We start from the raw sequence: 16,453 nt of genomic DNA on the forward strand, positions 1-16,453 counted from the left end.
GCATAAACACAGATAGTATATCATTGCATTTTTTAAAACAAAATGCTTTGTATCAAATGATGTCATCCTCTGAGCTTCTAAAAGTTTAGCTATTATGTTTTCTAAAAACATAGTTTAGGGGACTGGGACTGTAGCTCAGTTGGTAGAATGCTTGCCTAACATTCAAAAGCCCTGAGTTTGAACCCCAGCACCATATAAACAGGACGTGGTGTACACACCTGTCATTCCAACACTCTGGAGGTGGAGGCAGGAGGATTAGAAGTCATTTTCCAACTACATAGGGAATTTGAGGCCAGTCTGGACTATATGAGGCCCTGTCTAAATCAACGAATGAATGAATCAATCAGTATTTGCTTTGTAAATATAATTAGGTTAACAAAATCTGGGCTATGCTTTACCTCTCTTAGATACCCCTAACTATGTTAAATTCCTCCATTTAGATTATCCTTTTATAAGTAGATGTGGACTACTTCCTAGATTGGTATTTTTCCCCCATGCATAGTAGAGGAGTAGCCATAAAAATATATTGTGATGAACTCTAAGGGTGCAGAACTGCCTTCTGTGGCTTACAGCCAGACCAGAAGAGGATGGGGAGACAGACCATCACTTTGCTGCAAATAGGCCTTGAAGTGGGTGAGTGCAGACAACCTCCCTCTAGTGTCCAAGAAAGAAAATGTGCAAAGGACACCACTGGAGCTTGTTGGAAATAGTGCTTGCAGGGCAGCTTGGACCTTACCATTATTATTGGGAGCAACGTGGACCATTAATCATCTGACTCCAGTAAGTGCCTGGGGTTGATCTGTTCTTTATGACTTAACATACTAGATACTGAACTTTATCTGAGATCAGCTCGGACTGTTGTGTATCTGGTTGTCATCCGTTATTAAAAGGATGTGTATGATCACTTGCCATGTAAACATTTGTCAATGCCAAATTTTGTGCGTGGAACTGAGGTATTCTGGAAACAATATTTTAAGGACAGAAAATCAGAGTTCCTTTTCTTGTATCTTACAATGTATTTTGGATTTCCTGATGTAAAATTTTGTTCACAGCCCTCTCTCTACACCTAAGTGATACAATGTATATTGTCTGGTTCCAGAAACACGTGAGAGCAGAGGGAACAGAGTTCATTTTCCGATAGCCTAAGTGCAGCATGAGAAAACAAAACCACAATAAGAAATAAAATGATATGCTCCAAAGTGGGTCTTACACCATTTCTTATTTGAGTAGTCAATTGAAAATGGAAGAGAACTTTTAATTAATAAATATTTGGAGTCTTTTACTTAATTGTTAAAAAGCCAATCTTTTGTCTCCCCTGGGACATTAAATTATCAGTCAGTGTTTTCTAGATATTTATTATTAAAATGTTTCAGCATTCAAATAATAGTTGAGTATGCTAACATCAAAACAAATAGAAAAGAAATAGAAACAAGCTGCAAAAAATTAAATAATATTGAAATCCCTATAATAAAAGGTTTAAATATGTGCTTAACCAACCTAAGTTCTCTGATTCCTGCTTCCTGCCTACAGCAGATAGCTACTACCACACCCAGCTTTTTAGATGTGTGCTAGGGTGTGAGTTCAGGTCTTCATACTTCAGCTGCGAGCCTTTCACCTTCTGACTGAGCCGTCTCCTCAGCCCAGAGGTTGCCCTTCATTCTAATGTTTGCACTGGGCATACATATACGAGCACAATACAGCTGGGCTATATTTTTAGGCAGTGGGCTTTTCTTTTTTTTTTTTTTTAATTTATTTTGCAATACAATTCAGTTCCACACATCGGCCACGGACTCCCCTGCTCCCCCCCCTCCCGTCCCCCCCACCTTCCCCCCAACGCCCCCCCCCCCATTCCCATCTCCTCCAGGGCAAAGCCTTCCCCACAGACTTTTCTTAACCATGTAACTTGGAACTGACTGTATGTGACAATTATTTATGGCATACTCTATTACCATCTCCTTCCATATTTACTTACCTGCTTGTCTGCTTATCCATTTGTCCATGTATTTCTTATGGGTTTTCATACTATGCAGTTTACATTATATCTCCACATCTCTTTGTGCCTGTTGTACCCTCCTGTCTCTTCTCTTCCTGTTCAGTCGGTTGAAACCCCTTCCAGTGAGTTCCCATCTGTTTTTCTATCAAGGCCCTCGAAAGTCACACCCTGTTATTTTTACGACAAATACATGGCCATACTGGCCATGCAGGATTGGCTCACATGTGACACCAAACCCATCTTCTGTGCTTGGGGAGGAGATGGTAGTCTCATTACACGACAACCAGGAATCCTGACTCTCAGTCACAAGAAGAAAAGAGGCTGAGGGAAATGGGATTTTCTTAGCCAAGAGATTTTCTTTCTCAAGTTCAATGGTCTAACTAGAATACACTATGATATTCATCTTGGAAGAGTTGTTCTTGTGAAAGTTTTATGGTCTGTAGTTTCAACTCACTATGTTTCTGTTGTTCTAGAAAAATCTCATAAATTATTGCTTTTAGTGTTTCATTTGCTGTATTGCTTGGGCTTTTAAAGCTTTTTAAAAATATCTTTGTTTCCTATCTTCTGCATTTATTATTTCACATAAACCTCATCTCCTCCCCTCCTCCGTATTTTGCATTTTTCTTGTCCTGCTTTCCATTTATTTCTTTTACAGCTTTACATGATGCTTGTTTATTTTTTGAGTTGAATATTTATTTCTGTATAATTCCTTCATTCTGCTGTTTTTCAATTTCAATTTTCCTCAAGCATACCAGAAAAAGTCTTCTGCTAAATGGCTTATGATGCTTGCTCATGGTTTTAATAGTTTTCTCCATTTCTTTTGGAGTATTTTGAAATTATGACGTTACTGTTTTTGTGTGCTTCCCAAGCATTACACTTTGTCCTTCCTATGGTGACCTTTTTTTTTTAGTTATTATCCTGATTTTCCTTAAATTAAATTTGTACAAGGTTGGCCACAGTCTTTTTTGGTTGCCCATTTTTAAAACATGTTTTCTTAACTAATTAAGAGAAGGTTTATCAGAAATACATTTCTGGTGTTAGTGCTCTTGGTATTAACATCCCATGGTTTTTTTTTGTTTGTTTGTTTTGTTTTTTTTTGAGACAGGAACTCACTTGGTAGCCCAGGCTGACCTCGAACTCACAGAGATCCACCTGCCTCTGCCTCCCGAGTGCTGGGATTAAAGGCATGCGCCATGGGATTTTCAAAGGTCTTGTGCTTTTGCGATCTCCCCTTCCCTTCGTTTTTCCTTCTCTGTCTGTGTTGTCCCTGGCCTGCTGACTTTACGGGGCAGTCCCAGCAGTTTCTCCTCCCCAAGGTGCACCGTTCATCTGATGTCACAGAAGCCACCCACTCCTGGTGTGAGTGACTCTTTTTCAGATTCTCCGGGATCTCGGAAGGGGTCCTGTGGGAGACGTGAGGGATGACTTGTTCTTGGAGCTCCATTAATTGCCCTCAAACTTCTCTCACAGAAACTGTCATCTTGCAATTTGTGATTTGGTTTCCCTGGCTCTAACCTAATGTGACCGTCGGTGTTTCTCTTTGTGTGTGGTCATCTTGGTTCTGTTACCCATGTGTCCCCTTTCTGGTTCTATGCCGCCCATCGCTGTGGGGATTAGAACTGCTGTGCCATAAAGTTTTCCCAGGTTCTAAACATCCCTCCCCCTCCTGCAAGCCCGGGCCACCCTGTGCCCATGCCATTTCCCTGGATGGTTCCTCTTCATCAGGAGTCATGACGGAGTGTGTGAGGAGTGGGCGGCTTATGGAGGTTGATTTTGGAAGAAGCAGGATAAAATGATATAAAGGTGTGGGGATGATTGACAGCTGCAGCAGCTACAGTAGGGCGGGTGCTGCTGGTGACAGATTTTGTTGTTTTTCTTGTTTTCAATGGTAGCCAGAGAAAGTCTGGATAACTTGAAGCATTTTACACAGTCACAAGAACAACCTTAGGGGGAAAAACAAAAAGAACAACCTTAGCACAGACTCTGACACGGACAGTCACCTGTATGTAAAGCTTCCTGAGTTTACGATTGCTGATCAGTTATTTGAGGAACATTTCTAACCCTCTATATGGGAGGAATAACTGGATTTATTCATTTACTCTTTTATTCATTTAATCTTTGATAACTGTGATAAAGTAATGACCTTTTAAATACTTTTCTCCAGAAAAAAATGACTTGTTCATAAACTCTTTATCGTTCATCTTCATTTTCATAGGAGATCATTAGTGCATGAACCTGGGGCTCTCACAGCATTTCCCACTGTTTTAACAACCTGACTTTTTTTTAAACCTCATTGTTACAGTTTGCAGGAACTCTTTGGCTTCCAGGGAATAATATCATAGTGTGTTATAATTTCCATCCCCAACTTACATAGACTTACTTAAAAGCATGCCGTAGAATGATTTTGTTTCACATATTTTAATATTAAATGGCTACTCAAATAAAATAAAGTGGTCATACTATATTCAGGAAGAGATTTCCTAGTAAATGTCTTGCATATTAGCATATTTATGAGTCTCAGGATTTGTCTACATTTGGCTAAAGGAAATGTAAGAATTTGAGCTGTTATATAACTTTTGGTTGAATCTTATAGCTATGGGAATTTTAAATAAATCAACCCATGAAGTTTTACGAATATATAAGCAGAGAAATTCATGTGATTCCATGAATTTGAAGGTAGCACCGAGAAGGTTCCAGATGTGCTTTGCTCTGTGGTGTCAAAAGTTATTCTACTGTGCACATGTCTGGCCTCAGTGAGTTCCAATCTAGTGAGACTCTGTTTTTAAACACTGAAAAATAAGAAGTTTACCAATTCTATGATGTTCTATGATAATATTTATAAAATTTGAAGTATAAAGGCATTGATTGAAGATTTAAGAATCTCATTTTAATTAAACATACAAAAGTGCTGTTGGAAAACAAGGCTGACATAATTTTATCAGTGCTATGCACAGTTGCTGTGTCATGAGAGAGATTACTTGACCTTTGGCATGTATAAATCTGCACATATAGTCTCAATAGTAACCACCAACGTGTGTTTTACGATTTTAGATAGGATCACAGCACAAAAACCAGTACTCAATTTGAACTTATTAAACCTCAGATTTCTTGATAATTTAAAGACTTAATGGTCAAGTGTGCATATGTTAACAAACGATTTCATGAACAGTTTCAGTGAAATTAGATATTCCCCCTGCTTCCACTTATTTAGTGCTGCCTTGAACTAATTAAAGGTGCTGTGGTTGCAGGCAACTATTAATTTACTCAGCAAATTGAACAAATCAAATTAAATAAATGGACAAATTAAGTTAGTAACAGAATGACTTGCTGATTGCTAGACCACTCACTTTCTGATTGCTGCTTCTTTATTCTTTGATCTGTGATGATTTCATTTTTGTATCATGTACTGCTGTTTTATTGTTTCCATCCTTCATTAGCTAGGTACTCTTTAAACAATGTAGAAATGACCTTATCTTCTTGGAAAATAGCTTTCATTATTTGATTTCATTTTCAAGGCCCCAGTGGAATCTTAAAACCACACTTAGACTCTATTCAAATTTAGCCATAAGTCACATACAGAAAGAATTTGAAGAACTTAACATCAACACTGCTCTGGAGGTCAAATAGCAATAGAAAGACATTTATATAACACATGTTAATAGATATGAAACAAAACTTCTCCATTACATATCAGAGCTGGGGTAGAGTGCTATACGGATTTTGTATGAAAATGTTAGCTTTTCCCAAGTGCTTTAATACATACCACATTTATAAATCCACCTGTGGTAGCCTGAGTTGTGTTCTCTTCTCCAGAAATTTACATGTTGAGGACCTAGTTCCCGGTATGTAGCAAGACTTGGAGACAAGGTCATCAAAGAAGTAACTAAAATGAGGTGTGTAACTAGTGTGTCCAAATATGAAGAAATTTGGGCAAAGACCAAAGGATGACCATTTCAAGACACTTTGAGAAAGTGGTGTTCTAAAAGTCAGGGAGAAAATCCTCCAAAGAACCCAAAGCTTTTGATCTTGGTCTTTAAATGCTAACTTTCAGAACAGTTATGAAATGAAGTTCTGTTGTTTAAGCCACCAAAGCACGAGAAGCACTGTGTTATGGCCATCTAATCTACCATGATGGAAGTAAGGGGTCTTTTCCTGCTGGGAATGGTTATTTTTTTTCTAAGAGTTTTACTATGGTAGGCAAAGTATAATGCTTGTGCTTATCTACTTAGGCATGTGCAGCTTTCATAGTCAAAGGAGGAACCTTGTTTTCCTCAGAAGAGTCCATATTGGGACAAGCTATAAGAATACAAAGGCACCACCCAATAGACCTAGGTGGAAATCCCAGCCTTGTGTGCATTTCCCTGGGGCCATATTCTTTGCTCAGTGTTATTTTAATGTTGGCTTATGTACTCATTGTTTTTGAGGTATGAACTATGGGACCCAACTAAGAGATAATGCATGTCGTATGTTTAACAAACCTGGCATATAGAGTGGCAAGCAGTTATGATATCTCATTATTATTATTTTCAATTTATGTATTCTTAATCAGTTATCTATAAAACTCCACAGACTAATTGGTGTTATCTTGACTCTGTTACATTCCAAACTATTTCTGAGCTTGAGCATTAGTAATTTATATTTTTATAGTCTGAAAAGCTGAGATCTAATTTAAGATGATCATTCAAAGGGAAATTGAATACATTTTATATTTTCTGTTACTATACCCAGGTGTACTTCAAATACAGATGTCAAACCACTACTTGGAAATTTTCTCATTGTTTGAAGATAATCTCATTATTTTTCCTCTCTCCCTCCCTCCTTCCTTATTTCCTTTCTTCCTTCTTTTCTTCCTCCTTCCTTTTTTTTTTTAGTAGTTCTTGCTACAAATGACCAAATAATTTCTGACAGAATGAACTTTCAGTTTGAATACTTTGCCCACTTGAGTAACATTCATTTTGGGAATGTCTTTAATAATAATAGGGCAGAAACAAATCCATCCTGTGATTGGCAGGTTGAGTTTAAAGTATTTTACCTACTCACTGTGGTTCTCAGACCTGAGCAGTCTGGTTTCTGACTAAAGCCACCTGTCCAACAAACATTGTCCTCTTCCAAAAGGAACAACGTCAAAAGTAGGCATTTTACGCCTATTCTTGCCACTTCCTCTTTAAAAATTCATATAAAATATACAGCTCTCAGCCAGTTCTAGCAAATGCAGGCTACTCAGAAGGCTGAGGCAGGAGGGCCACAAGTTCAAAACCTTCCTAGGATACAATTCAACCTAAGCAATTTAATGAGACCCTGTCTCAAAATAAAAGGCAGAAAAGTGAGACTGGAGATGTGTCTCATGGGTAGAGCACTTATCTAGCATGTACTGGACTCATGGTTTCAATACCCATATTACAAACAAGAAAGATCACAACTCCTGGCTTTTTGTGTGTGTGTAAATTCTACAGAGCCCTGGAGTTCTAAGGACCTGAGTCCAGACAACTTTAGTCCAGATTATCTAAAAGTTATTGTTTCCCAGGATGAGATTTCTTAAACTGAACTTCACAAATGATGAAACCATTTCTGACAGAATAAACTTGAAGAACAGAGGACTCACTCTTCTTTTTCATGTCATTTGTTACTTGGTACTTCCATACTGTTTTCCTTTTACTGTTGCTTGAGACAAGGTTTCATGGTGTAGGCTAGGATATCCTGGAACTCACAGAACTCCTACCACTCCAGCCTCCTGAGTGCTGAGCTTACTGGTGTGAGCCACCATACTCAGCTCTAGTATTGTTTCCAAAGATGAGTCTTAACTCCACAGGAAGGATAAATGTATTACCAGGAAGGACATTTGGTGTATACAAACAACCAAAAATGTGTATCAGAAGAAGAAATTTAGATTTGAGTATGTGGAGATTGTTTCTGATTCCAATCCCATGTACAGTCATGTACATGCACAGGAATAAATACAAGGCTATCTACTTGAGTCTTAGGTTGCATTATTTGGATAAAAAAATACTTGTGTTCAGACTGCAAAGGAACAAGCTACAGAGCAATTTTCTTTCATTTGGATATTAGGATGAACAATGGGAGGATGACTGATTTTTCAAGGTTCAAGTTAACCAGACATTGGCCAAGCAGCTATGCTTTTGATTGTTTCTTTGTGGAATCTTCTGTTTTGTTTGTACGTGTTGGTGTCAAGCCCAGGGCAATGACTCACGTGTATGTGCTGAGGTTACCTCATCTTTTGTCAATCAGATGAAGGCAGGATGCAGTTAGTAGTATAAACTAAAGCAAGCATCAAATATGAGATTCAAGTTTTTTTCATATCTAAATTTATTCCCAAGGTTGTTAGTGCTCATTAACATCTATTAAAATCAGTTTAAACATTACTGATAGGAACATATGTTGTTGCTGTTCTTTAGGCAGGATGAGTAACTTCAAATTCACATGTATTAAGAATCAAAGGGTGGCCGGGCGGTGGTGGCGCACGCCTTTAATCCCAGCACTCGGGAGGCAGAGGCCGGCGGATCTCTGTGAGTTCGAGGCCAGCCTGGGCTACCAAGTGAGTCCCAGGAAAGGCGCAAAGCTACACAGAGAAACCCTGTCTCGAAAAACCAAAAAAAAAAAAAAAAAAAAAAAAAAAAGAATCAAAGGGTGAGTAACAGTATCAAGTGGTTTGGATCACTATACGTTAATGAAACTCCTAACCATATTTTCCGGATTCTTAACAACCACCAAGATTCATCAATATCACAAAGGTCTTCCATATCCATTTTGTATATACAAGGAGATTTGGAATCCTGTGGGCCTGCAGTATTGTAGCCTCCCTTCCCAAGTTGGCTAAGATCTAATACTTCATTCTTAATGACCCTACTGTGGCTATTTGTGAGGGTTCAAACTCAAACATGTGAAGTATAGGCCATTCTTAAGATGTATGTGAAAGTACTATGGGAAGAAAGTCTCTAGGGGATGTCTTTAATCATCTTTATTTCTACAGTCACTAGCTTGGAAGCTGTAGATAACCTAGGAGAGACTGAATTCAGAGAATTCTGCTTCTGACCACCATTGTGCAAAATTTTAATCTGAAATCGTTGGTTGACACAAAGGACATTGACACTACCCCATTGGCCAGTACTTTTGGCCGCGTACCACCCTCATACCAGTTGTGCTTCATTGTTAAAAAACAGACTGGCTGATGCCATGCAGGTGTCTGGGACTTCTTCCCAGAGGCATGGTCCACCTCCTTCCCACTATTAGGGATATCTTTCTCTTTTATTCTCTCACATCTCTCCATTCCCCCACAATCCAGTGAGCAGCTATCCTTCTTTGAGAAGATTTTCGTGAGTTATCATGCAATTTCACCCACTGCCCCCTTCAGTCAGTAACTCTTGCATTGACCATGACCTGTACTGACATAAATGCTGAATTATTAATATGCTATGAGTGTAATACAGAACAGTTCAGCCAAGAGCCATCTCTGCTCTGCTTGGTTCAAAATAAAAAACTTATTAACGGAAAAACAGCTTCAACAGTGGGCAAGAACAGAAGAGAGCTCAGAGCAGCTAACCCTCACAGGTGCTAGAGGTAGATGTCAAGGGCTTGACAGTAGGCTGTAAGCCTCAGCAATGTCATGGACTCCATCCATTCACCTCTGTTTTCACATGGCCCCACACTTACTGAATGGGCAGCAATATCCTAAGGGGCTGCTAAAGGAATCATTAAGGGAAGTCCTAATGCAGGAGGCTTGATGATAGAGTGCAATAGTAAGGTGCTGCAAATGAGAGTAAAAAGGGCAAATGCTGCTAAATTAGGCTTAAGTATTAGAAGGAAACCTGGTTTCTGAACAATTGCCGAGAAGTTGTTTCTTTTTTAATGGAGCCAAAATGGCTCAAAGCTAGAGGAAGAGAGAGGAGAGGGCAGGTGTAGCCAATGAATAATACACACTTTCTTCTGGGCAGGAGAGATCTGACTTTTCCTATGTACAATCTTCTTTTGATGCATTTTCTCTCTAATCATGTTATTGCCCGTGACCTAAAAATCAATCCTCCCAAGTGAAATATGATGGCGTTTCTTTCTATTTAAGAAAACACAAGGAGAAAATATGTGTAGATTTATGACAGCAGCCCAAGGCATGGGCTTATTCAGTTATTGATTTTTTTTTGTTTGTATCTCTTTGTATGTAGAAATTATGTGTGTTTGTGTATGCCAAATAATCGTATAGGCACATTTCGGTCACCGATGAAATCAGTTTTTGCTTCCTTTTTAGTCTAAGGTGTGGTTGTTTGTATTTAAGTGTTTTATTCCCATACGTTTGATTTCATTTAATGTAGGAAAATATTTGCAAAAGAAAATTTTATGTGAACTTTTTTTTTTTTGGCCGAGTCTCACTGTGTATCCTTGGCTGGCCTGGAACTCACTATGTAGATCTGGCTGGCCTTGAACTCACAACGATCACCTGCCTCTATCTTTTGGGTCCTTGTGCCACCCCCACGCCTGATATGACCATGTAAATCTTGAGTTTAACTGTACTTTTGTTTGTTCCTGGAGTTTATTTGTGTTGTGTTGGCTTCTAGATAGACTCACTATCATGGTCCTCAGATCAGAGGGATTTATTCAGTAAGTACATTGTGATGGACATTAATTTTCTGAACAGAGTGCATATGGAGACGTGTGTGTGTGTGTGTGTGTGTGTGTGTGTGTGTGTGTGTGTGTATGTGTGTATAATATAATTTTGATTGGATATAAAGTGTGAAGTGACAAAAAACAGGCAATTATTCTTTATATTTTTCTTTATTAACTTGATTTTTTTCTTCTATTAGGGTCAAATTCTATCTCTTTTCAAATGAACATATGGCGATGTGTTGCATATATATTTAAATACTTTGTTTTTCTTCATTTGCTCTAAAATATTTGTCAGGGGTGGCTCAGCTAATAAAAGAACCTTTCCTAAAGAGTCTTATGACCGGAATTTGATTTTAGGAGGCCACGCAAAGACAGAAAGACTGAACAAACTCCATCAAGCTCTCCTCTGACCTCCATAGATGCCATGACACATGGACACCCCTTACACATGCACTGATAACAAGTAAAAGTTGTAAAAAAAAATTCTTTAAAAAATCTGAATCAGTACATTTGTAACTTAACTTCTTGCATTTTTGTAATGTTTCCTGATGGGTGATGTTGCTCTATATGCTGTGAATGTGTTGCTTTGATTGATTGATAAATAAAATGCTGATTGGCCAGTAGCTAAGCAGGAAGTATAGGTGGGATAAGCAGAGAAGAAAAATTCTGGGAGAGGAAGGCTGAGTCAGGAGACACCAGCCCACCATCCAGGGAGCAGCATGTAATGGCACACAGGTAAAGCCATGGAACATGTGGCTACATATAGATTAACAAAAATGGGCTGAGTTTAAGTGTAAGAGCTAGTCAGCAATAAGTCTGAGCTAATGGCTGAGCAGTTTTTATTAATATAAGCTTCTTAGTGATTATTTTATAAGCGGGCCACGGGACCTGAGAAACTTCTAGCTACAGTTTCCTGATTGGCAAATCAAATCAAAACAAAAGCAAAAAATATTATCCATTTGTAAAGACTAAGAGCTTATTCACGACATACAGACCATTCTTCTGCCTGTCTTCCAGTAAAGCCTTGCTTATCCTTAAAGACATACAAATTCATTCTTGGGCTCACACAGGCACACACAACTTTTGCTGCAAAAAATTATATGTCCATGTGGGTTGTTTATTGTAGTAAGGCCATTTACCAAGAGATCTTCCCTTTAGACAATGTTAGATGTTCATTTCATTATTGTTTATGCTAGACGCTATGTGATTTAGCAAATATCCAGAGTTTATTTATCTTGATGTACAAAGACTTTGTGCCTCTTGATACACTAACTCCTGACCCTTTCTTTCTCCTAGCCCTTGATAACCACCATCTTTGACTGTCTTAAGTATGTATGGCCGATGGTTTTCACTGGCATCATTTCTTCAAGAGTTATCCACGTTATTCTTATGCATTTTAAAAAAGAGAAGCAACCATTAACTATGAAGACCTGATGAAGTCGATGGCAGTCTTCTGTAATCTCAGTACTTTGGAGGGGGAGGAGGAGGAGGCAGGGGGATTACTAGATTAGAGTCAGCTTGAGCAGTATAACCAGAACACGGCTTCAAAAACAAACAAACAAACAAATAAATTTTACTATAAGGCAATAGGCATCCAAAGATAAGACATGCTTTATTTCCTGTTTGGTTGTATATTTTAAAAACAAAAAAGTCATGGCCACCACCCCGTGTTCATGGAAAATTTCAGGACAGGCTGATTCACAGGTCCGGAAAGCAAAGTGCGTAGTTACCTCTGCCAGGGACACCCCAGCTCTGAATGCACACCTCAGGTCTTAGCATGTCTGGTGGAAAATACTGGAGTCACTTACCTTCCCCTTAGCGACATGTTAAATTCGGCTCCTGGACAGACTGATATATGCCAGAATCAGGTGTGACAGAAGAGAGTTAAATCCAAAATTCCAGAGTGTGCTGCTGGAATCTGCTCCTCACAGAAGGCCACCCCTGTCTGACTCCAAGTTGTGACTCAAGGACACTGTTAGTGATTGCACGAGGGAACTCCATCTAATGAAACAAGTAAAAGACCTTTGCTCCATCACCCTGGACGACTAAACTTCTCCAAACCCAGAGCTTGCTGGCAATGCTTCTCTCCAGCAGTGTTTGTGAGCCTGGCTGATGGCTGCGGCTGGCGCCCCCAAGTGCTGCAAGCCGGTAGGCGCGTCAGGGTAGTTCCCTGCGTTGTCGGTGGCTTTTTTAGAAAAGTGCAGAACTCCCAGCCTCAAGGACTGACCCAAAAGACTATCCAAGGAATGAGAGGGAGGGCGTAGCGCAGGAGGCAGTACCAGAAGCTTCCGGCCTATTTAGCCACTCACCCGGTTCCCCATTAGGCTTTTTATTCCTGTCTGGGATTTCCTCTTTGCAAAGAGATCGCTTTGGAATCATAAAGGTGCCTCATCAAGCGGTGAGGTCGCACACCCAGGGATATTATCCCCTTCCTCCCACTCCGTGGATAGACAAATGTGTAATATGTGTGTGGGAACCGGCAGGGGATGAGGAAACCAAAAAGATGCCAGCACTTCAAACGGGAAAGAATGGTCCCTTATCCCTCTCTTTCCTCAGTTCTCTGGTCCCGGTTTCTACAGCTTCCCTCCCCCTCCCCCCGGGCCCCCAGGATCCGATGTGCACCCACAAGATACACCTACAGCGGTCAGCCTCACACAGCACATTAACCGAGAGGCAACAGGCTGAAGTCAAACTAGGCTGCACACAATCCACCAAGTTAACTTACAGATGTTCTCCAGGGCTTTTCCAGAGCTCCTAGCTGGAGGCTGGAGCTGGGTGGGAGAATTAAGAAGCGGTGGTTGGTGGCAGTCATCACAAACGGGGACAGCTTTTCCTCTTCATTTTCGCCCGTTTCCAAACTCCCAATCACTCCCAGAGCTGTGATCAGCCACGAAGAGCTCCCCACACGTGGCTCTGGAAGCGAACCCCAAGTTTTCAGTTGCAGGGTGAAGGAAGGGTGGGAGGGTAGGAAAGGTGGGGAGAAAGGGGGGACAGTCCCAGAAAGGGTTCCTACTGGGGGAAGGGGAGAAGGGAGCGTGGTGGGGGGAGTGAGAGAAACGTTTTCACTCTTTGTCACTCTTGAATTGGGGGCGGAGGAAAAACCCACTGTGGAAGCTATAAAAAGAGAAGAGGGCGGGGGAGAGCAGAGAGAGAGCACTGGCCCTCTGCGCAGCGCATCACTGCATCGCTGGCAGTGTTCAGTGTGAACCAAGGGACAACTCTTCACCGCACCAGTGGGAGTGTGCGTTCAGGGACCTCGGCTAGCCTCAGATCTCCGGAGTCCGGTCTGGGGCGGGTGACTCTTGATCACCAGTTATAAAGCGTGCTGACTTGGAAAAGAGGGACTTGAGTGGTGCAAAGGTTGAGAGCTAAAGCACAGGAAAGGAAGGAACAGCAACCGAGGCCGAAGGGAAAGAAGCTGGGGAGAACTCAGCTTCGTGAGCGGCTAAGAAGAAGGATTCAACCGCGGAAAATCGGGCGAGAGCTCAGAGGTGTAGAACTCAGAGCGACGCCGGCCGTGCGATCTGCAGGGCTGGGTCTCCTAGCACCTTGGGTCACGCCTCCTTGGCGAGAAGGCGCCTGGCCTTTGATTGCTTCCAGGGACTGCAGAACTTCCTGCCCGCCAGAGGAGCGGGTCTCTGTAGGGTCGCCTTTGCTCCCCGCTGGAGGCTCGAGACTGAGTTCTAAGAGTCCTGGGCTCCTGGTCCAAGAAGGGCTGGGGGAACGGTGTCTGTGAGGAGCCCACGCGCCCCACGTGAGGGGTTGAGTGTCCGGCGTCCTCCCTCTCCTGGCATTCACATCTCGGGGCTCCACCCCACCACGGGAACCCCTCACCCGGAGATGGCCGCGTTGATGCGGGGCAAGGATTCATCCCGATGCCTACTCCTACTGGCCGCGGTGCTGATGGTGGAGAGCTCACAGCTAGGCAGCTCGCGGGCCAAACTCAACTCCATCAAGTCCTCTCTGGGAGGGGAGACTCCTGCTCAGGCTGCCAATCGATCTGCAGGCATGAACCAAGGACTGGCATTCGGCGGCAGTAAGAAGGGCAAAAGCCTGGGGCAGGTAGGAAACCCTCTCAAACACACTTTCAGCCAGGAGAAGTAGGGACCAGAGCTTTTGCGCCTGCAGTTCGCCTTTGCGCCCTGAAAGAAGCCCTGAAAGAATCAAAGCCTTACCTAGGCAGGTGTGGCGCTTCTGGCTACTTGGGAGGGGGTTCATGAAGCTGGGTCTGCATGGGCACCCCGACCTGGGCGATTTGCTGGTCTCTGGGATATTTGTCTATAGCGGGAACGGGGTAGATTTGCGTTGAGACATGGGTACTTTACAAGATCTAGTGCGTTTCTTTGACAGGGTGGCCAGAATGGTCCTTCCATTTAAGAAGCGGGTGCAATGGATGTGAGCAGCAGCTGGCAAAGCAACTGAGATGTGCCTGCTAGCCTTGACTCTAACGCTTTGGGTGTTCACTGGTTTAATCTTCACAACTCTGGAAAATAGGGCCTGTTGCTTCCCCATCTTCAAATGAAATGTTCGTGTGCGCCCCAAACTCACAACTGGTGTAAGTGACAGCGCGGGATGAACAGTGCAGTGAGAATATGAATCCCAGGCGCCCAAAACATTTCACACTGCCTAGAAGGGGACTTGCTTTCTTTCGCGTTCTCTCTCTGTCAAATTCTTTGCACTGGCAAGCAAGATCTCCAATATACTCGCATTTTTTCACGCAAGTAGAACTGCACATAAACCAACTGTGAGGCAGAAAATAACTAAGGGTCAATGACAGCCTCTTAGGTGCCTGCAACACAGCAGCGATACCAAAACTGATTTTTAGAGCGGGAACTTGCCACAGGTGTCTCGGTGTCTGTCGCACAGGCAGATAGATTGACAGTCATTTGTGAAGGGTTGCACACACCCAGAGCTAAGCAAGCCGGCGCACTGGGCACCAAGTGTGGTCGGTGCGCTGTGGCCAGGAGAGGGGGCTCTGTGGGCAGTGGGAACCACCACAGCTCCACCTTCCGCTCCTTTTGTGGGAAGCCAAAATCGAAAGCCAGTTTGCCAAGCAGCACAAGCACCTCGCACAAGTGTCAACCACAGGGGGAGTTCCAAGCTCAGCAGATGCGGGTTTTTCTGGTTCCTCAGAGTTGAGGCTGCACCCGCTTTCAGCGCGCTGTCAGCAGCTGTGGCAGCCCACAGCCCAGGAGGCAGGGAGAAGACTGGCAGCTGAGACTGGACAGCCAGGGAACGCTCACTCAGGCCTGAACTTGGCCCCCTACTGCCCTCTCATGGTCTGCAATGCCTGGTGTGTGTGTGTGTGTGTGTGTGTGTGTGTGTGTGTGTGTGTGTGTGTGTGTGTGTGTGTTTGGTTTCAACTCCTCTCTCAAAGGACCGCAAAGTCTTCAAACTCAGGACTTTAGAAGAATTTACGGAGAGTAAAAAAAAAAACTATACATATATGTACACGAGTACATACATACACAATCTTTGCACATCCTATCTCTCTGACACACACATGTACACCAACATAGCCACTTCTCTTACTATTTCTTTTTCCATGGGGTATACCCCAACATTTTTAACAGCAATTAACCTAACATTCTCTTTGGAAGTCCATCACCAACTGGGGCCATCATGAGCTGGGGTCCTTGCTGAGAGGACATTTACAGATAATCTACTGCAGAGTGCTCATTTCTCACTCCATCTTAGTTTGAGAGAGCTTTAGCTCTCCCAAGAACAGAAGGACATAGCTGCTCTCTCTTCTGATCAGTGCATATCTGGAGAGTCTACAATGTACCTTTACTTCTGACATAACTTTGAGCCCCAATTCCTGATGTTCTTCTGTCAAATCACCTGTTG

General features: G+C 42.2%; 1 protein-coding gene across 1 annotated transcript in view; it reads left to right on the top strand.

Annotated features, from left to right (window-relative positions):
• Window positions 1-13,680: 13,680 nt before the first annotated feature.
• Window positions 13,681-16,453, top strand: part of Dkk2 (dickkopf WNT signaling pathway inhibitor 2) — a 97,056-nt gene continuing 94,283 nt past the window's right edge. Inside the window, exon 1 of the mRNA XM_052731580.1 lies at window positions 13,681-14,668. Coding sequence (XP_052587540.1) covers window positions 14,447-14,668 — 222 coding nt within the window. The 5' untranslated portion in view covers window positions 13,681-14,446. The remainder of the gene's footprint in view (window positions 14,669-16,453) is intronic.

Source organism: Peromyscus californicus, unplaced genomic scaffold, assembly GCF_007827085.1.
Source record: "Peromyscus californicus insignis strain IS unplaced genomic scaffold, ASM782708v3 Scaffold_9__1_contigs__length_137607984, whole genome shotgun sequence".
NCBI lineage: Eukaryota > Metazoa > Chordata > Mammalia > Rodentia > Cricetidae > Peromyscus > Peromyscus californicus.